This window comes from Tursiops truncatus, chromosome 10, assembly GCF_011762595.2.
Source record: "Tursiops truncatus isolate mTurTru1 chromosome 10, mTurTru1.mat.Y, whole genome shotgun sequence".
In the NCBI taxonomy this organism is placed as follows: Eukaryota; Metazoa; Chordata; class Mammalia; order Artiodactyla; family Delphinidae; genus Tursiops; species Tursiops truncatus.
This window is the reverse complement of record NC_047043.1, coordinates 26,114,910-26,135,477: the sequence shown is the minus strand read 5'-3', so window position 1 is coordinate 26,135,477 and position 20,568 is coordinate 26,114,910. Positions and strand designations below refer to the sequence as shown.

Below are 20,568 nucleotides of genomic sequence, written 5' to 3'. Positions count from 1 at the left end.
TATGTCACAAGTCACTGCTCTCTCGTCTCTCTTCCTTTGCCTGTTTATGAATCCAGGACAAAAATAACTCTGGAAAAAAGTAATTGTCCAAAAATACTGTCTTCTTCATTTCGGAAGGAGGAAGGAAATAAGGAAGGGAGGGGTAGAGGGAGGAAGGAAAGAAGAAAGAAAGACAGTATCACAGCGCCGTGGGCAAACTGCTGAGCCTGTACAGAGTCGGGAGATCTAGGCTGGGGTTCCCACAGACACTTTCTAAACAGGAAATTATGCACGTCCCTAGCTGATGGAAGCCTTCACTTTCTTGACACGCAGCTCGTGTCTTGAGTTGATGAGGGGAAATTAAATTGTTTTACAAAGTGACAGTATGGAATAGATTCCTTTCATACTGTGTTGTTGTAACAAATTCTCACCTACATTCCCATCGTATAGCTCAGTACCCTGGCTATTAAATAGCTTACACGACCGCCCATAATGAGAGGGGTCGGGGTCCCGACTGTGACAATAATCCTAAGTCTTGGTGTTTACCATTTTATTATTTGTGTGTCTTAGGAAGACGGAAAAGGGAAATCCAGGCGGACCGTGTATTGTGTAAGAGAAAAGGCAGTCCATCAGGCAGCCGCAGAGGGAGAGAGCTCATGAAGCCTTAACTCACAGGTGCCAAGGTAAGGAATAGGGGGAGGAAGGAAGGAAGTCTGAGAACTTTAGACAATTCTTAATTAGATTTTTTAGAAGAAAGAAGAAGTGGGACAAGAGAGTGCTAACAGCTGACCTTGATTTAATATAATGATATTTCTCGGTGAAATTAAAAAAAAAAAAAAAAGTTAGAAACTTACTCGGAAAACCGCCAGCAGAGGGCTCCAAGCTAGGTGCATTCACCTCCATTAGTGGCTCCTACATTTATCGGAAAATAGTCCCTCTATCCGAGGCTGAGAAAAGGGGGGTATTACTAACGCGCCTGTCTACTATTATAAATATAAGTGAAATAAATATAAGTGAGAGGGGAAAATACGAATATAACTACTTGGGATGTCTCCAGTACGCTTCTATTTAGGCAAGCCTGTGTCACCCCTGAAAAAACAAAAACAAAACAAAAAAATGGGCATAGGACAAGACGAAGTGGAAAATGAAATGATGATGAAAATACATATTTTGCTCGTTTATCTTCCCTTCAAAATCAGAGGGGTTTTTGCCTTTGCCTTTATTTTGTTTTGCATTTATTGAGTCCTTGCGGAAATCTTTCCTTACCTCACGTTGATTGGAAGGTTAAAGCGAAATGCAACAGAAAGTTAAGAGCGAGAGAAGCTGGCTCAAGTTAGGAAATTTTTCTTAGTAAAGAATGAGATTTTATTTGTACATTTTTTGAGGCACTTGAACTTTATAGATGCTTAAACACTTATTTCTAAAATTAGTAGATATGATAAAAATTGAGCTTTTAAAATGCTCTTAAGCAATAAAAGGTTTTCAAGAACTGGAAGAAATCGCTGGAGAAGAAAAAAAAAATCGAGCGGCCGTGCAGGATTTGCTTACACAAAATCCCGACAGAGGGCGCTGTTGCCCGTTCAATGACTTACGGAAGGTTCCCTAAGAAAAATTTCCCTTGCCATTTCTAGGATTTTTTGAACAAGGCCCACGTTGAAAAATTGACTCGGACTTTAATTGTACTTATGTATTTCTTTGAGTAGCTCTTTATATGTGTGTATATTTTTAAATGTATGCTTCATTCTTAATAAACCAGATTTCAGTTTTTCTGAAGAGTTTACATAAATGTTAACCAAATATTTCCAGACGTTTCTAATTTTAAAAATATCTATTTCACCATAAAATAAAATTACATATGAAAATTTGAAATTATATCTATGTGTATATGGCTATATAAATAGTTACACTAAAAACATATATTTTTAAGTAGTTTTTTTAATATAAAAGTATCCCTCTGAGGTTTTCTTTTAGTTTCAAGTTTTAGAGTTTATTTATTATAGACTAAGCAATGATATGCCAAAAAGAGATGAAAAAGGTGTTAAAAGCATTCAGAGGAAAAAAAATTAAGATTTTTTCCAAGCGCTTTTTATTTGGGTTGGAATGATCTTTAGGTAAAAAAGATAAAGGAGTTATTGGCTTGAAAAGGAAAAGACAGTTATTCCCATTAATAAATTTCTGTCTAGAGAATCTGAGTTTCCAAATCTATAATATTTATCTTGCAAAATATTGATCTGGGACTGATTTTAGTTCTGGAAAGGGAGGGTAAAAGCCGTTTCAAATCCCACCACACAACAAAATTAGGAAGAATGCCTCCCCATGTCCAGACTAGCTCTGGGAGCAAAGAAGGAAATCTTCGCTCAAGCTCCTAGTGGAAAATCTGTACAGATTTTGTATACTTGAAGCTGTTAATGTTTAACGTAGAGGAAAGGAGAAACGAAGGGAAAAGGAAGGAAGGAAGGGAGTCAGGGAGGGAGGGAGGGAGGAAGGAAAACGGGATGGAGGAAAAAGGAAGGAGGGAAAGGGAGGGAGGGAAAGGCAAAACATAAAAATTAAACAGGAAATGAAGAAAGGGTTTATTTCTGAAGTTCCTTCTGAATGAAGCATCTTCTTCGAGTTCCTTTCATTTGGCTTATCTTTGAAAAAATTAAATTAAAAATCTGCAGAATTTTTCATTCTGCACGATATGAAACATCTCCCTGGTTTTTATCGAATCGATATCCACCGTGGTTGGCCGGAGCCCTCTCTTCTGAGCGCACAGCAGCGCTCAGCAGTCCTGAGATTTACAGACAATCGCCCTTTGCAGATTCACTCTTATCAGGTTTAATAACTTCCACCCCAAATTGCCCTGGTCCCTCCTCATTCCCTCCTGTCATTTATTTTCTGCCCCAGGGGCAGAGAGCCTTCACTGGACTTCCCTTCTGGCTGTGGGAATCCTTCCGCACCCTGGAAGGAAGTAGAAAAAAGGGGGGGGGGGGTGGGAAAAGGGGCCAGTGAGGCAAGTATTCACTTTATGATGAAATTCGGAAACCCTGTGCCTTAAAGGGTGCCCATTTTCGAAGTTTGGTTAACTTTGTTCTTGTTGATGTTTATGTTTTCCTTTTCTTGGGGGGATAAAAAAGCTATACAAATCACCTTACCAAGAAAAAATACACTCAAAACAAACAAAACCCCACACACCCTATAGTATTTTTCAATATCTCCTTGAAAAACATTCTGCTTAAACCTTCCAGAGGTTCAGGTGACCATTTCTTGACTCTCCATGATTAAAATCACTTAAAAGTTATAGACAGCAGATGCAGATATAAAATGTCCCATGTCTCTGCAAAGAAGGCTTGAAATTAATATTGTGTTATTGTGCACGTATGTTGCTCCCTACATCTGAAAAAAGAAAGAAAAGAAAAAAACCTTCATAAAATGGAGACTTCAGCCAAGAAAAGAATGGCACATGAAATCCACTGAAAATACAGACAAACAACCCTTAAACGATAAGCAGTACAGACTGAGGTGCTTCATACAGTATTTAAGGTTTCAAATTTGTTGGGCAGAATGACCGGAAAATATGAGAAATGGTCACTGTGGTGAGCCGGGTTTTTTGTTCTACAGTGACTAAGGTACAGTGAAAAAAAAGAAAAAGTTGTGTAGCCATCAACACAGAGAGATCACCCTTAAAATCCCCAAATCCAGCTTTCAAAACCCTCCTGCTGAACAAACAAGAAGAGGAGCTTTTGTGTTTAAAAATCTCAGTAATGGTCCCCTTTAAAAATCTACATAGAAAATGGGGGACTGTTGGCACCCTGGTTTCTCCTTATGAACTGTAAAGACTTTAGTCAGTGGCTACAATGATTCATCATTTTCAATATAGAGGTTTTTAAATGTCTATATTTATATTAATCACACTGACCGACTCTCTCTCCTTTAAATGCATGTTCAGAGTCTGTAGGCTCTGTGTGACCCAGGGGTGCTTATATAACTAAATGTGGGTGTCTGGGTATAAATACGTCTTTATGATTTTTATAATATATATGTCTGTGGGTTGCATCTAACTCCTGTGTGTGTAATAATGTTTTTCTCTCAGCTGAGGCTTACTTCTCCAGCCTATTGTTTGAGACAACAGATATAAGTTGCGATGGGAGAGGAGCGTCGGATTTGGTGTGTATCCCCCATTTCCAATTATAGATGGATCATTACAGACAGCGGAGTCCTGAGAAGCCAGACATCTGCTCCTCACATGAATGCACTCACCTCCTAGAGACCCGGCTGCCATCATGCTCTGGAAGCTCGTGGAGAATGTCAAGTACGAAGATATCTATGAGGTGAGCCGACACCCCCGGTTGCATCTTAGAGCTTTGCAGATAGAGAATTTGAGCTTCTTGACACCCCCAACTCATCTATATTTTTAAGCTATTTGCTCGTAGGTTTCCGGTCGGTTTTCTCAGCTTTCTCCAACTTTTGGAAAAGCTGGCTTGGGGAAACTTCGCTATTCTGAAAAAGGACTTTAAGATGGAAATCTGACTACTTTAACTTAGCGGATTTCTCTTTTTTTTGTTATTTTATTTTTCTTTCTTCGTCGCCCCCCCCCCCTTTAGGATCTGATGGGGAACAGTGGTGCTAGTGAATGTGGGCAGAGAAAATAGAGACTGATAAAGGCAGAGGCTCTCCACGTTTTGAGTGTGGGAGAGAATTAGGTTTTCAAGACTACTTCGTAACAGATTCGAGCTTTTAATTTTTATTTTCAATAACATTTTTGAAATCGATAACCAACGGATCCCAGTAGAGGACGAAAATATAGAAGGAGGGAGGTCGACGGATAGACGGACAGATGGATAGATGGATGCAGAGACAGCACAAGCCAAGGAGCCGTAGCCGACAATTTTTTAATTTTCTTTTTTTCTCGTGTTTTGCTTCTTTGAGAGTCGGGGCGTCCAAACCACCCCATGTCTTGGCATTTTTAACGAAAATTTCTGCCCGGGTTGAGTGCGCACCATTCTTTACCGCTGAGGCCAGGGAGACTCGGGTGGAGATGCTGCCCGAAGCCAGGCGGGAGCCTGCCTCCCCGCGGGCGGGGCGCCCCGGCCGTGCGCTCGGGTCTCGGGCGCCGACGGAGCGGCGGGGCGGCGGGGCGGCGGGGCTGCGCGTGGGCCGGGCTGCCGGGCGGAGAGGGGACGGCGGCCCAGGACCGCGGAACTTCGCTCCGAGCTCACCAGCCTGGGAGTCCCCGAATTAGGCGTGAGGGGAAGCGGGGAAGCGAAGATTCCGAGGAGACGTCGAGGGAGGGAAGCGGGAAAGAAAAACTTGGCGGAAGGCGAAGAGAAAGGGGCAGAGGAGTAAGGGACGGGGAAGGTAGAAGCTGGCGAGCGGGCAGTAGTCGGAGGTCGGAAGGAGGGGAAGTCGGAGAGGGGAGGGAGGACGAGAAGCCAAGTCTCGGGCGATCGGCGCGGGAAGCGCTCGGTCGGACGAGGCGGTCGCGATGGGACGCAAAGAGGATCCCCAGCCCGCGGGGGACACGCCATCCCGCCGGCTCCGGGAGGACTCCTGAAAGCCGGGCGGGGAGTCGCCTTGCGGACGCTAGAAACGGGCTCCTCCCGACGCCGCCGGCCCAGCCCCGCGACCCAGACTGCGGCTCCGCGGAGCCCGCGCGCGCCCCGCCGCTGCCCGGTTGCGTTTCGCAAGCAGCGCCCGGCGCCCGCGCCTGGAGCCTCCCAGCTCTGCCCAGCCCCGAATCCTGATTTTGGGGTGTGTGTGCGTGTGCGTGTGCGTGTGTGTGTGTGTGTGGGAGAGAGAGAGAGAGAGAGAGAGAGAGAGAGAGAGAGAGAGAGAGAGAGGAGATTCGTCTTTCTGCGGAATGATGATTGGGGCTTTCCTTTCCTCTTTGTGGTTGTGTATTGACTGTAACGAAGAGCCGCGCCTCCGCCTGGTGGGGTTTGTTTCCGTTCGGCCTCCTCTTCCTTCTTTAACAGGCGGGATAATGCTCTAGTCGAAGGAGCTCGAACTGTCCTAAAGAATGTGAGCGCCCGAAGTGGGCTTGGCACGGGCGGGGAAGGGGCCACGGTGTAAATAGCTCAGGGTATACAGAGAGGGACTTCACTGGGTTCCGAAAAGTAAGCAGGATAAAACTCGTTCTAAGAGTCTGGAAGGTAGACTGGCTAAATGGGAAAGGAGGGAGGGAGAGAAGAAAGCAGGGAGGGAGGGAGGGAGGAAGAGGGAGGGGTGGAGTGGAAGAGGGAAAGAGGGCAGAATAAAGGGGGAGGGAGAGAGAAGAGTCACACACACACACACACACAGAGAGAGAGAGAGAGAGAGAGAGAGAGAGAGAGAAAATACTGCAGGTATTCCTATCTGCCTAATTTTTCTGCTCAAAAAATATAGGAGAACCCGCAGCCCGGTGGAAGGAGCCTATTTAAGTCGGGAGAAAGGTTGAACTTTAACAGAAATGGCAGTTAGGCCAGTTGAACGGGTTCCTGAAACATCCAAAAAGGTTTTCTGTTGCCCCTGGCTTTGCCTGGAAAGGATAAGTTTAGTGTACTTGAAGATTGATTGCATATATTTTAAATTGAAGTAAAAAAAAAATCACAGACTGCAGGAGCACTAAAGAGGGAAAGGCTGCACGAGGGATGGAAAGCCCCCATCTCGCCCCTATCCTTTAATAAATAAGCATAATCTCCAGTATGCGTGAAAGTCTGCAAACGTCACTGTAAACAACCGGGCCCACCGGTTTACTTTGCTCTCCCCTCCAAAGGAGGAGGCAACGCCTTTTTATTTTGTTTTTTAATCTGCACAGGAAGCACCTAGGGCGATCCATTCTTCCCAGTAGGAAAGTCCCTCTCCAGGAACCAGGACACCTACGTTCTGCACAAGCCCCCAGCGATGCTCTCTCCTTCACCGCCTGGTCCAGGGGAGCAGGGGCTGCTTTACGCGCGTCCCCGGCTCAGTTAATTGAAGTTCTGCCTCTTTCCTGCTAAACTTTTTCCCCGGTCTGCCTTCGCCAGCCCCCTCGTCTGATTACATCTAGTAATTCTCCACTGAATGAACGTCATTTACAATAGTAGGGAGCTCTGCGCCCGCTGCTGCTTCACGCTCCATTTGTCCTCCATTCTCCCTTTAAAGTACTCGTGTAATATTAATAGTCATGAATATCAATTATTATGAGGAGGTGTAGGCAAGCGGAGGGAGGAAGGGGCGGCCGAGCAGTCTGAGCCCAGCTTCGGGCGGAAGAGGACTGCTTCTGGAGCCCCGCAGAACCGCAGAAGAAAAGAGCCAAAAAAACAGCAAGAGACCGATGAACAGCTCTGTGTGTGTGTGACAGGCGACGCCAATCTCGTTTGGTGGGGGGGGTAAATTTTTTTTTTTTTTTTTTGATGGCTTGTCCTGGAAACACCTCAAGCTCGGCTCCTGTGTCCAGCTCGTTTCTCTGCTGGACTCCTTGATTTTTTTTTAAATCATTGTTTGATTTTGAGCAGTAACCAGGCTTTTTTTTCCAGATGTTAGTGCACACCTATTCGTCCATGGTGAGTCCGGATTCACGTTGTACCAGAATTGCATGCTCCCTCCTCTTACTGTCTCTCTGTCTCTGTCTCTTGTGTGTGCGTCTCACTCTCTCGTCTCTGTCTTCCTTCGAGCGCCTTTGGCTTGGTAATTTAGCACCATAATTGGACGAGGCTGCAGCTGCTTCTCTGCATTGTGTGTTCGTCTGAGCTCCATGAGTCAACTGGGGAGAGGGGGGAGGCCGAACAGAAAAACTTTTTGCCATTGCAGTTTGGAAATTTAGGTTATTATTTCTCCAAAAAGAACCATGGGGACTTTACCATGGCATTTCCACAGAGGAGAGGGAGAAACTCTCTCTCTCTCTCACACACACACACACACACACACACCTCCCCCCTCCCTTTTCACTGAGTTTAACACTCCACTTAAGACCAGCGCTAAGTTGTCTGGGCCTTTATTTGTTCTTTCCCCCCCCTCCCAATCCCAGGTCCTTCATCTTCACTCCCTGGAGTAGGACAGCAATAGATATATTTAGAAAAGCAACCTTAGAAAAACTCCTGTGAACCACAGTTCAACTTTAACAGGGACTCAGGATATGATTTTGAATGAGATCCATTTCAATCAAACACTACATAAATTATTTAATTCCTCTTGGGGAGGGAGGGGGGACTGGAAACTCAGATCAGGCAGATTCCTGGGTCTCCTGGAATGATCAAGTCGTGTGGGGAGCTCCTGGTCAGCCGGCTGGGTTAGGAAGAGTAACAGCAAAGCCAATAGTATGAAGTTTTATTTGTCATGCTTTGGGCCTCTGGAAGAGTTAGGAAAAAATAGTTTAAAACACCCAGAAAAGCAAATACCCTATGTCAGACTCCTGTATTTTTCATTAGGGAATTGAGAATCTCCCCCCACACACACTGTTACTTTACCCTCACCCCTTTTGCCGGCTTTGCACCCCAACAGAGGGCTTAGATGTTGGTTAAGTGGGTGATTCTCCCCCTTTTCCCCCAAAGCCTCGCATTTGGAATTGCTGAAATCATGTACCCTCTGAGTCAGCTTGGGAGTCTGTTTCAGACTCTTGCGTCCCCTGTCTCGGGAAGAAGAAGATGCCGTAGGTGGGCTTCTCCATTTGTCGATTGTATTTTTTCCTCCCCTTCTCTCTCTCTCTCTTTCTCCTCTCCGCTCCCAGGACCGGCACGATGGCGTCCCGAGTCACAGCTCACGGCTCTCCCAGCTGGGCTCGGTGTCCCAAGGACCTTACTCCAGCGCTCCGCCGCTGTCCCACACGCCGTCGTCAGATTTCCAGCCACCCTACTTCCCGCCCCCCTACCAGCCGCTCCCCTACCACCAGAGCCAGGACCCCTACTCCCACGTCAACGACCCCTACTCCCTGAACCCCCTGCACCAGCCCCAGCAGCACCCCTGGGGGCAACGACAGCGGCAAGAAGTGGGTTCAGAAGCCGGCTCTCTCCTGCCCCAGCCTCGGGCCGCCCTGCCCCAGCTCTCGGGCCTCGACCCCCGGAGGGACTACCACTCGGTCCGCCGGCCGGACGTGCTCCTGCACTCAGCACACCACGGCCTGGACGCGGGCATGGGTGACAGCCTCTCGCTGCATGGTCTCGGCCACCCTGGGATGGAAGATGTCCAGGTAACGGCACACAAACAAACACACAGTAAACAAATAACAAATGCCCCGGGTGGGGGGGACAGGCGGGGAGGGACAGCTGTGTCTCCTTTGGGGGAGGTAGTTTTCATCTTTAGAACAGCACCAGCTGGACACCACGTACGTAACTGTGTGTATACGTGTATGGCTCTCTAGTGGCGATTTCTGGAGGTCTGATGATGAAAGCCAGAAGCACTAGAAATGAAAGAATGAAGAAGAAAAATATATGTGTGTTTGGCTAGTTTAGGATCATCAGAATCAAGGCTAGATGAAAGAATGAAGAAGAAAAATATATGTGTGTTTGGCTAGTTTAGGATCATCAGAATCAAGGCTAGATGTTTTTGTCTTGCCTTAGCTGTGTGACTCCTTCTTGTTCTCTTGCGCTTCGTGCGAGCAAGCTGGGTGCCCTCCCCAACCCACCCGCTCTGCATGCCCAGTAGTGGGCCTGGGCCCCTGACAGGGCAGGTGGAGTCCTGACTGCCTGAAGCTACAGCATGGAGGTGCAGGGACCTCTATAGAGGTTCTTGCTGGATTTGCAAAGACTTTGTTAAGTGTGACAATGCACAGTGGAAGAAAAACGTGTGCTATTTTGTCCAAGCCAGGTCTTACTTTGAATGTCCCATAAGCTGTTGAACCCTTTTCCAAGATAACTGAGTTCCAGGGTCGTTATCTGAGAAATTGAAGATCTGTGAGGAGAGACCCAGAAAGTCATAATTCTGTTTGGGAATTCATGAGGACACATATGATTTTGGAGATTCTTTTCCCCCTATGGACCATTAAACGACTGTGGAGCAATGTTCTCCGCATCCCTCTCCAGTCCTCCTTTCCACTAATACCCTCTCCCCAGTGTCACCACCCCAGTTGAAGAGACATCATATGTTTGTTTCTTAAAAGGCTCCAAACACTCCCCCACCCACTCACTATCCCATCTTCAATCTACACAATGGAGCCTGATTTGGTGGAGAATACTTGGTTAAACTAAACAAAGAAACATCAAAGAAATGATTTATAAAAACTCTCTGGGTGATTCTGAGCAGGTCTCCTTTTCCTCCCTAATTTAAATAGTCTCCAGAAAAGATAAATATGGTTGAAAGGTATTCAATGGATCCTTCGGTCTCATTGGCATGGTTGTATATATTATGCATCATTATGGACATACCTCTGAAGAAAAGGAAAACAATATGGGAAAGGGAAAGGGTGCATGAGTCCTTCCTCTTTACCTTGCTGAAGAAAATGTATTTTGAACAGTTAAAATGTGGGGACAGAATTAAATGCTGTCTGTGTGTAGTCTATGATGGCTTACTGCTTTAAAGGAAATTCAGTTATTTAATATTTCCAAAAATGACAGAATCACCTGAGTTGTGGCTGGATTTACCCATAGTCATAAGAATGGTAGTTTTGTTGATTTAGCCGAGCTTAACTGTCCCTGTCTGGAGATAATGCTCATTTCAGAATATCATATGAGAAAGGAAATATTTAATCGTGTTTTTTTTTAATGCATTGGGGTAATATATGTCTGGGGGGAAAAGTTTTTAAATTAACCTTTCTGGGTACGGTTCAAAGTGCTAGATAATGAAAGTGGATCAACTCATCAGCATTGCTGTTGGCAATGCTGCACTGGCCGTGTCACCACACTCGGCAGGCCTAGTGGTTTAGGCGACGGAACCCAAGGATTGCGCCCAAAGAGGGAACAGATTTCTTTGGTTTTAGTTTTTTGTTTTTTGAAAGAGAGAATTGTGAGAGGTTTGGAGTGTTCGGTCAAATGCAAGGGACCAGAGAAAAACAGGGCCAGGTCGGTGTGCATTTGGGAGAGCACCCTTGTCCGAGTTGTGGCCGGAGCTTAGATCCGGGAGGTGGACAGAGCCCAGAGCAGAGACGGCGCAGGCCCAGGGCCCTCGCTGCTCCCCGCCCACCCCACCTCTCCCCGTTCCTCCCCAGATGCATCCCAGCAGGTCGCCTGGCGAGGTGGGGAGGCCCGCGGGACTTTCTCGGGTCGACCCTCACTGCAAGGGGTCGCGGGGGATACACTCTGCGCCCGTCCCAGGAGGGGAACTACAGGGGCTGGGGCGATCTCTGTCTCCGCCGTGATGACAGGCGTCCTGAGGCCGGGGTGTGGTTGACGTGACACGGGGCAGGTGACAAAGAAAGACAGGGGAAGAGATGGACCTAGGACCAGACCCTCGAATCCAGAGGCTCTGCCTCCTCCGTCCAGTCCCGGAGGATCCACTTCTGACTTAGGAATCTGGAACGCGGTGGGGGACGGCGGCTGAAGTTGCAGGAGCTGATGGCGGTTTCGGCGTTTCGCGTTTCCTGCAGCTACGGGACGCGTGGGCTGCGCCCCACCTGTCTGTAAAAGGGACCAGGGGTGCCTCAGCCTGGACCCCAGTCACTCGTTCCATCTCAAGGGCCTGTTGTGTGTGCTGGATCCTCCTCCCCCATCCAGCCGCGGATCAGGCAGATCCCAGGGCGCCGCCAGGCCAGGGGCCCTCACACCCAGCGGTGCTCACCTGGCCTAGGGCTGGGGGGAGATGTTGTGTGACCCAGACACACGCGCGGGGCCACCGCCCCGACCGTGAGAGAAGCAAATGAGGAGAGCTAATTAACCAAATGCTTCTAATAATTTTTTAAATGAAACTATAAAACCCTGTCAATTTCTATTTCAATTTACTCACAGGGGCTATTAAGCCAGCAAATCGCTGCTTGGGTTCTGGGTATGCTACATTCTACCCATTGTGTGTGTGTGTGTGTGTGTGTGTGTGTGTGTGTGTGTGTGTGTGAGCGCGCACGTGGGGAGGGGCGGCTGTGTTTAAAAGTCAGAAAAACAGCATCAGAAAGAAAGAGAGCGTGAGGTGACAGCTAGTTTGGAGCTTGTTTAGTTGCTGTGAACACCTCTTTCCTTCTTCCGATCTTTGCTCTCTAACCTCTCATCACCTTTACTACCTAAGTGTAAACATATAAGGATGTTAAGTCAAAGCCCTTACACACACACACACACACACACACACACACACTCAAACACACCCTAGTGTCTTAAAGCAACCCCTGGTATCACTTTTAACTAAAGAAGTCTAGTAATTACGAGTCGGAGTCGTTTTTCTGAGCTTCCGCACGCAGTCCTAATTAAATCTTTACGATCCTCCCTGTGACGATTAAGCGCCAGCATGCTGCGTGAATATCCTGTACAAAAACCCAGCAGGCGTCCGTAATTAGATAGAAAATCAGACAAGAGCCTTCTCATTAACTACCACAACTACCCCACGTCGCTGATGAGGCGTATATACATATTTACGTACCGACGTGAGGGTGAGGTGTGGGCGCTCACGATCCGGGGCCTGTGAGATCGCGGGTCTGCCCACCCACAGACACAGGCGAATATTTCTGTTCCGCGTGGACACGTCGCCACTGTAGACACGTGAGCACAAAAGGCGTGAATCGTGTGTGTGCGCGCCCGTGTGCTTGGTGGGGTCTGCTGGGAGTTCCGAACAAGTTACATGAAGCATTTTTCTTTTTTTTAAAGCTTTGTACTATTTCTTAAGTTGGAGATGGCATGTTGCAATATGGAAAATGGTCCTTACGGAGAAAAACAATTTCCCCCATCTTTCTGAGAACAGAAGAGTGGCTACGAAAAACGAAAAGAAACAAATGAACATGACCCCTCCATGATTAGATCGTCTCGTTTCTAATGTGCTGCTTGTTTGGGGTACACAGTCTCTTCCTTGTGATGAACACACGCCCTGTCTGGGGACGCAGCTTGAGTGGGTGGGAAGTGCTGTCTAAACACAACCCCCCTTACAAGCCCTTTGCTTTTTACTCCTCTGTAGAGTGGGTGACAGATTAGTCCAAACGTAGGTGCCTAAGGATCAAGGAAAGCAGCTGTACGTGGCAGAAAGGCCTAGCATTGATTTTCTCTTGGGAGTAGGGGGAGGGAATCTACTGCCTTTGGATGCCCTGGGATGCATGGCTAGAACCCTGTTCTGGTGCATCCTGACAGTAAGAATATCATTCTAACAGCTATTTCCCCTCTGAAATGCAGCCAACAACTAGGGTCGAAACTTTCCTTCTCTGGGATGAAAATGGCAAGGAAGGTGAATGTTCTTTGCCATTACCCAGGTGCTGACTGGGAGATCCTCCGTGTGTGTGTGTGTGTGTGTGTGTGTGTTGGTGTGTCTGTAGTTACTGCCTTTCTAACAGGTGTGCTTCTTGCTGGGTAGCAGAGGTGGCAGGGTTGGGAGGGGAGCAGATTGTGCAGGTCCCCCCAAGCGATTGTCCTGCGGCAGGAAGCTCACCCAGCACAGGGATGTGTGTGAACTGCAGTGGGTGTGCGGTCCTGACAGCCTGCAGACGTGTTCCTATGTGTTGCTGTTCGCATTCCATTCCAAATTGCTCAGACTTTAATTAAAATCCTATAACGTAAACTATTATGTATTTGTAAAATGACTCTGGGGTTAAATGCACTGGGATAGCATAGAAAACAGAAACTGCTCTGACTAATATTGGTGAAAATCTTTCAGTGCTGCTAGATTTTCACAACTCATAAGAGCAAATAATATAAAAGTTTATGTGTCTATGTAATATCTATGTTTAACGTAATAACTAAACCAATCCTGCATCCCAGATGTCTCTCACAGTTTCCTTTTTCCTCTTCTTCCATTGGAAGAATTTATAATTTGGGTGTATTTCATTTCTGTGTCCATTTGGAGGTAATAATGATAATAATAAAACCTCCCTTTGTGAATTAATATAAATGGAAATAACAGCAACTCCAGTTTGGAATGACATGATTTATGAGTGTGATTCTTTAATATCCAGTCGATTTGAATAGTGATGTTTTTATATTCACAGTCAGTTGAAGATGCCAATAACAGCGGCATGAATCTATTGGACCAGTCTGTCATAAAAAAAGGTATGGATTCTTCCCCCCGCAAAGTAAGAAAAGTTTCCTCTGCATTCATGTCTTTATGATGAGTTTTCACTTTGAAGGATTTCATTATTTTATAAGACACAAATGTTTGTTCACAATCATAGCACAGCGACTATCTGGATGAAAATGCCTGTTGGGAAGAAGGAATGGGGGTGGGGGACCGCAGGGAGAAACCCGGATGAGAGAGACAGAGGAACAGAAACTATTGCCATTTTTCTCACAGTACCTTCGCTAGCAATTCTGGATACATTGTAAATAATTGAACTACCATCACGTATGGAACTGGCTGGGAGACACTGCTTTCAAAAATATGCTATAATTATTTCATTGATAACTGGAGTTTGTTGAGCTAAAAACCCTATGCCATTAGGGGTAGCTCCTTCTCTCTTGGCCTTTGTATTTGATTTTTGGGGTGGTAATTTTGTTCCTAGTTCTCTGTGTTTTATGAGTTGTTTCTTCAGATTTTTTTAAATTGTGCCAAATGTGTTGCTAAATATGCTCTTCCCGAGAAGCTGCGCCGGGCTCTGCACAGTTCTCAATCTTCCTACACATGCATTCATGATTTAGTGTGACTGTGGAATCACCCCATACTGTTAAAGGGCATGTGATATTAACAAATGTTTGCAGTCTCTTGTACAGCTGTAAGCAAAATAATTAACTAATTAAACTAATTAAATGTAATTACAATAACTCATTTCGGGCGTATTGCAGCTGCTTAATTTTTCCCCCCTCTTCTCTGACAGTCACTGAGAGAATGCCTGGCGATTAGGATGGCTGCCTGCCGAAAGGCCCCAATGTCACTCACATGCCACAAATTTAGGTGTTTGAATGTGTAAACAGTGCAATCTTTAATGATCACAAGAACTGGTATTTGGAGCTACAATTTTAACTACTGTAACTCTTTCTTATCGATGCTGGACAAGGCCTGTCCTTCTGTTTGGTGTCAACAATCCCTAGCTGCAGTCACTTCTGATTCCTTTGAGCCAGAGGACATTCACAAAAACAATTAAAAGAGAAAAAGATGCTTCAGAAAGTAATGCGGAATCAAGCCGGTAGAATAGGAGGGTTGTGAAGGAAGGATTCCAAACAGGGTGAGGTGTCCTCAATTTTCTTCTCTCACAAAAGCAGAAAAAGTCGCTTTGAGAGGTGGGAGGTGGGAGGCGGAAGCTGTCCCTGAAATGATGCCATTTGGCTTTGGAACGTAATATCCCCAAGAAGACTACTAGGGCTTGGGGCAAAACTATTTTAAGTGTTGCTCCAAACATCTCTCCTGCTCTTCTTTAGATAGTATCGTTTGGGTTTTTAATGCCGGGGTTTGGGTTTGCTGGGACACTCGGGCTCGTGCTTTGATTTGCAACTGCGCTGACAGCTCACTTTCACCATTTCCTCCTGGGTCTTCTCTTCTGGTTAATTGCTGGTTGATGGGAGGTGGGTATGGGGAGGAGGAGAGGCGCTTCGTCATTGGCTTTCTTGGTTTCTTTTCTGTTTTAGTTTCCCGTCCCTTTTCATGGAAAGCTAGAACCCCTTAGCTCAGGGTTCTGTATCCTAGAAACAGCGTTGGGGCTGGCTGTAGGGCATGCCCAACTGATGACCAATCAGAAATGTTCTTAACAGCCAGGCCAATAAAAATATTTGGAACTTAGCTTACCTAACAAAATGGAGCTGAAAATATTCTTAGATGTGGGATGCTTTGGTTTCAGGGCTTGTATATGTTTGTCAGTGAAATGTGAATACGTATGTATATGGGTATCTCCAGGAATAAGAAGAGGAGAATGCTGACTGTCACTGGTTCTGTTCTGGAAACTCAGAGTACTTTTTATGGCCTCCAGAATCTTTTTTAAAAATGTGCAGCTTAAAGTGTCTAAGTGGCACCCCAGTCATTTTATTGATTTAGGGAGTGTGGTATGAATATAAAGTGTGAGGTCAATTCTATCATTTAATATTTCAAGTATTTGCTTTATTACATGATGAAAATATACTAATATATTTTTATCTTTAGAGAGCCATGGGCAAAAGAGGAATAAGTGGTTGATTTACTTTTCTAGATCACTGTGAATCACTTAAAATAAGGTTATGGGTTCATTAGCTCCTTCCCTGCCCTCTGGTCTCCCGTCTTTGCCCCTCCACCACATTTATGAGGGATGACTCCCAGAGATTAATTTCATAAAAGAGGAGGTGAGAACGTTTCCTGAACTAAATATTCTAAATTTCAACAACTGGCAAGGGACTAGGTTGCTTTATTTGTTTTCTAATGGGCTTTTAGAGAGATTTAAAAAATTCTGCCTTATTACTAAAAAAGGCAGCAACTGGCCCAGGTTTAGGTGTCTCTGCTTCTGTGTGATGTATTGAGGCGGAAGACTTAGACATACAGGATATATGTCTCTGTGTGTGTGTATCTCTCTCTAATTATGGAAGGTCTCCCTCCTAAAATTTAACCAGTCCCATTTTCACCCGTGTTGATATCACCCCATAGATTGTAGGTGAGCTCTCTTGTTATGTTTGCTATCTGGGCTTAGCTGACATTTCTGAAGTAATTTAGTTAAGAGGAAATGAGTTGTTCCCAGTAGAGAGAGCAAACGAGTGGAGTGAAGGTAGCCAGCGTGATAAATGGCTCTTTCATTTGAAGATCTCCAGAGCTCGTTTACGGCTAATTTTCTGTATTGGCCCCCTTTGAGCTATTAATGCAGTCGGCAGGGACGGGGGCCCCTCTCCTCTTAGCTGCCCCATTAGAGCTCCCATTAAGCCAGCGAGTCTCAACTCCATGGCAGGAGTGGGGGGAGTAATGAAAGGTGCTTTTTAAACTCTCCTAATCTAAACCGGCAGAGGGTGGTTAATACAATTTGAAGGGGGCTGGTCCACGAGCAATCAATAAAGTAATAATGAGAAGGATTCGGTGCATTAACAGTCTAAAAATCCAACGAGACATTAAAAAATCATTCTTAACTCTCAGTTCCATTAAGATTAGGAATCTGGGCTGGGAGGGGACAGGGTGGTGCCCAGCTCACGTAAATGATCACTGCCACCATCCGACAGCCTAACCTAAAGGAGGCTCACCTAGGCTTTCAGAAAAAGTTTTTGGTGCAATTAGAGGCCAAGATGCAATCGGCTTGACACCTTAGGTAGCAGAAAAGATGCTGGGATTTCTTGGAAAGGCCAGAGTGGCTGGAGTCCAAGGTCCAAATGTTGTGACTGTGGGGCATTTTCATTGGTCTTGGGGATATCCTGTTTGGTTCGTTTCAGTCCAACCTCCTGTTCTCTCCCACTTTTTTCCCCGTTAGTCTGGCCCCTTCCCCACATAAGCGCTTTGATTGGTGTGGATTTTCTCTGGGTGGGGGGAGATATGGAAATTGCCAATTTCAATTACAAGGGGTTCTGTTGGGATTCCTCCTTCTGGCCTAGGAGGTGAAAGCTCCCAGAATCTGTTGGAGCCTTTGAGAAGGGTATGAGTTTCCTCTCAAATGGAGAGGTTCACATTTCCAGAGCTGACTTGGATCCCAATTGGTATTTATTCAACTAGAGACTCTCAGTTTCCAGCCACCCAGGGAGTAATCAGAGTTCATAGAATTTCAAAGCTGGAAAGGTTAGACACTCTTCTCCAACTCCCATCCCCACCCCCCAGTGTGGAAACTGAGACAGAGAGAAGACAAATTATTTTCTCAAGGTCCCACACACCGAGTAAGTGATGGGACCTAACTCAGCCTCTTGAAGGCTTTGCCCCCAAAGGATGCCAACACTGGATGTTTTTTTTTTTTTAAGTTCCAGCTTTCTCTGTGGGAATCCTTTTATTTTTCTTTCCAGCATTTCAGTGCTCACATTTCTACCCATGCTCTTATATACACGTGGAATAACATTTAGCCAACAGGTAGATGAGAAACAATGCAAGTATGAGGAAAGCGGTGATCTGCTGGTAAGAAGTAATTATTTCAAGCAATGCTCTACCTCTTGTGGCTTCCTGGTGTAGTTTCCACATCTAAGTCCAGGTACATTACAGAGGGACTTATGCTTCAATCTATTAGATGGATTCATTTCTTCCTTCTCTCCCACCAGCAGGTCAGACCCACAGAGGACCTGCCTCCAGTCAAACACAAAGATCTCAAAGCTGTGATTTCATACTTAAGTTTAAAGAGTAAAGATGAAGAGCTAACTTATTAACACTTGGGCTCTGTAGAGTCCACTAATGAATAAGATTTTCTCCAGTTTTCCTTCCTCTCTCTTAAATAAAACTCCAGTCCTTGTAATGAAATATTGATCATTTTTTAAACCTTTTTGTCTTTTCCTCCCATATAATGCAAGTTTAAAGAGAGGGGAGCAAATTTGGGAGGTGTTACGTCCAGAAGTTGGCCATGCTATCCAACTGAGAACTGAAGAAGAAAAAAAAACCTCTCAGTTTTAATGTATGCACAGAAAATTGTAAACATGTAAAGAACTGAAAGCTTCACGCTGAGTTTTGCTATGCTCCATTTCCTTACCATTTCCTGCTGTCGCTTTAAACCTATCTTAGTCATCTCTGGGTTCCGTGAGCAGGGCAGTGCACTCATAATTACTAACAAATCAACCGGGCCCTGTTGCTCCCTGGGTTTATTGATAAGCTGGAGGAAAGCAGAAGGGAAAAGACAAAGAGGATAAAATATGGGGTTAATCAGCTGAGGAAAGCATGTGTGACAGTGGTGGGGAAGGTAGATGCTCACAGTAGGATGGACTTAGAAAAGCGCAGGGACAAGAAATATGTAAAGTCTAGTTTAGGGGACCAGTGCAAAGGCCCAGGTGGGAGAGAGGTTTAGAACCTGAGGACGGGAGAGTAGAGGGTGCAAACAAGATTGATACTTAAATTAGAAAATAGAAATATAACCTGAAGCACCTCTGCTCTAATAGTCTTGGTCTTTGAGGGGAAAAAACAACGCCACCCTCCTCTTCCCTCTCCCCCTAGACAGCAGAGTGCTGAGGGGAGCTGACTGGGTGGGTGATGTTTAGGTGATAATGTATATGCAAAAACGTACAGCCCTTGGGAGGGAGCGATATACATTCCCCAAAGGAAATTGCTCTTGTCTGGTAAATCAGGCAATTAACAATAGTGAAATTAGAGGGCAGGTTATAGAATGTCTCTATAGACCTAGGTTTTCAAGAGATTTGGCGCCTGGGACTGTGAAAAGCAGGTAGAATTCCAGTTCTCAGGAGATACTCAGTTATCCAGTCCGGGAAATAGGAACTGAACTTACTATTTTCAGCTTGGTGCTAAGGTGTAGGGCAAGCCATTAAAATATTCTTTCTAAATAGTGTTTACATTTTAAAATGTTGCTGAATATCAAAGATGAGATTTTTTTATACATTTTATTTCTGTAGTTCATACCATGTTAAAACTACAAAGGGCTGTCTATATTTTGGGCAAAAGTTTTTCCAGGGTTACCATGATTATATATTATTTGCTTATAGTGCTTGAATATGAATCCGAAATATAGAAATCAGGACTGCAGTGAAAAAGAAGACATATTAAAATAGATGTGGATATTGTGCAAGATAATTAAATGACAGGGTGTTCCCACCCCAATCACTGTTTTTTTAAGTAAGTCACTTAAATCCGTATTTTACCCAAATTTAATTAATGCACTTCAAGTTTGCATTGGTTCACTCTCAAATGAGAAGCACTTCACTGATGAGACTATGATCAGGAGAATCAGAAATAAGAAAACCCCCTCTGTAACTCCCCACCACCACCGTGACAGGGCAGAAGATTCACTCTGGTACCTCACATCATTCATCTGCCCTGAGACAGACTCTGTAGACAGATCCAGAAATCCCAAAATGTCTACTAAGAAGTAGAAAAAGGGAATGCTTCAGTCTTCCCATCCACTCTCCTCAGAAGGCCCTTTCTGCAGGTGTTTGTAAAGGGCCAAATGCAATTCATAGTGAATAAAAGATCTGGGACCTACCTGGCTTTTAGGAGTCTCTAAATAATCATGGAGGTCTGAGTGCTAGGATCTGTGGTAGAGAGAATAAGCTGTTTCAAGAACCCTCAGGGTGGTTAGTCTGTTCTAGACAAGGGAGGTTATATAACTTATTTGGTGTGTGGGGTTCTAGGCTCCAGATGGTAGAAAGAGCATATCTTTCTCTTCCTAGAGTTATAGAATGAGACAGAGTCTTTATTAAAGAGGGGGAATGGAAGCATCCTTTTTCACGCCAGAAACATTACATAAATCCCCTGGACTGGTGATCACCAAATAGTGCTTGAGGGGCTTCAGATCCCAATGGAAGTAGCTAAGGTGTAGGGCAAGCCAGGAGGGGATGTTGCCTGCCCAGTGGCTTCTAGAGCCTGCAGAAGACAAATGGGCATCAGCAGTGTAGAAGTCCAAGGGAAGGAGACTGTCAGGGAACTGGGAGGCTGACCTTTCACTGTTCCTCATTCCCAGCTCATTGCCAGCCTCTGGTTCTATCAAGCCCCGCCTCTTCCTGAGGTGCAGATGACACTGAAACACAATTAAACAGAAATACAGGCTGAAGAGACTGAATGCGGCTGGGTAGCAGTGGCAAC

General features: G+C 45.4%; 1 protein-coding gene across 10 annotated transcripts in view; it reads left to right on the top strand.

The window, feature by feature from the left end:
* Positions 1-342: 342 nt before the first annotated feature.
* The window catches only part of TFAP2B (transcription factor AP-2 beta), a 35,535-nt gene continuing 15,309 nt past the window's right edge, over positions 343-20,568 (top strand). For 2 of the 10 annotated variants that reach the window (XR_012334428.1, XM_019949891.3), the window contains exons 1-4: positions 3,777-4,292; positions 7,458-7,484; positions 8,648-9,106; positions 13,964-14,024. Coding sequence is in view for 8 of the 10 variants with exons in the window: in XM_019949891.3 (XP_019805450.1) it covers positions 4,212-4,292; positions 7,458-7,484; positions 8,648-9,106; positions 13,964-14,024 (628 nt within the window). In the remaining 2 variants the exon portion in view is untranslated. Of the gene's footprint in view, positions 663-3,775; positions 4,293-5,604; positions 5,713-5,862; positions 5,983-7,345; positions 7,485-8,647; positions 9,107-13,963; positions 14,025-20,568 lie in introns of those variants that run through there. The other 8 variants (XR_002179344.3, XM_019949892.3, XM_073810627.1 and 5 more) reach the window with 7 other exon arrangements.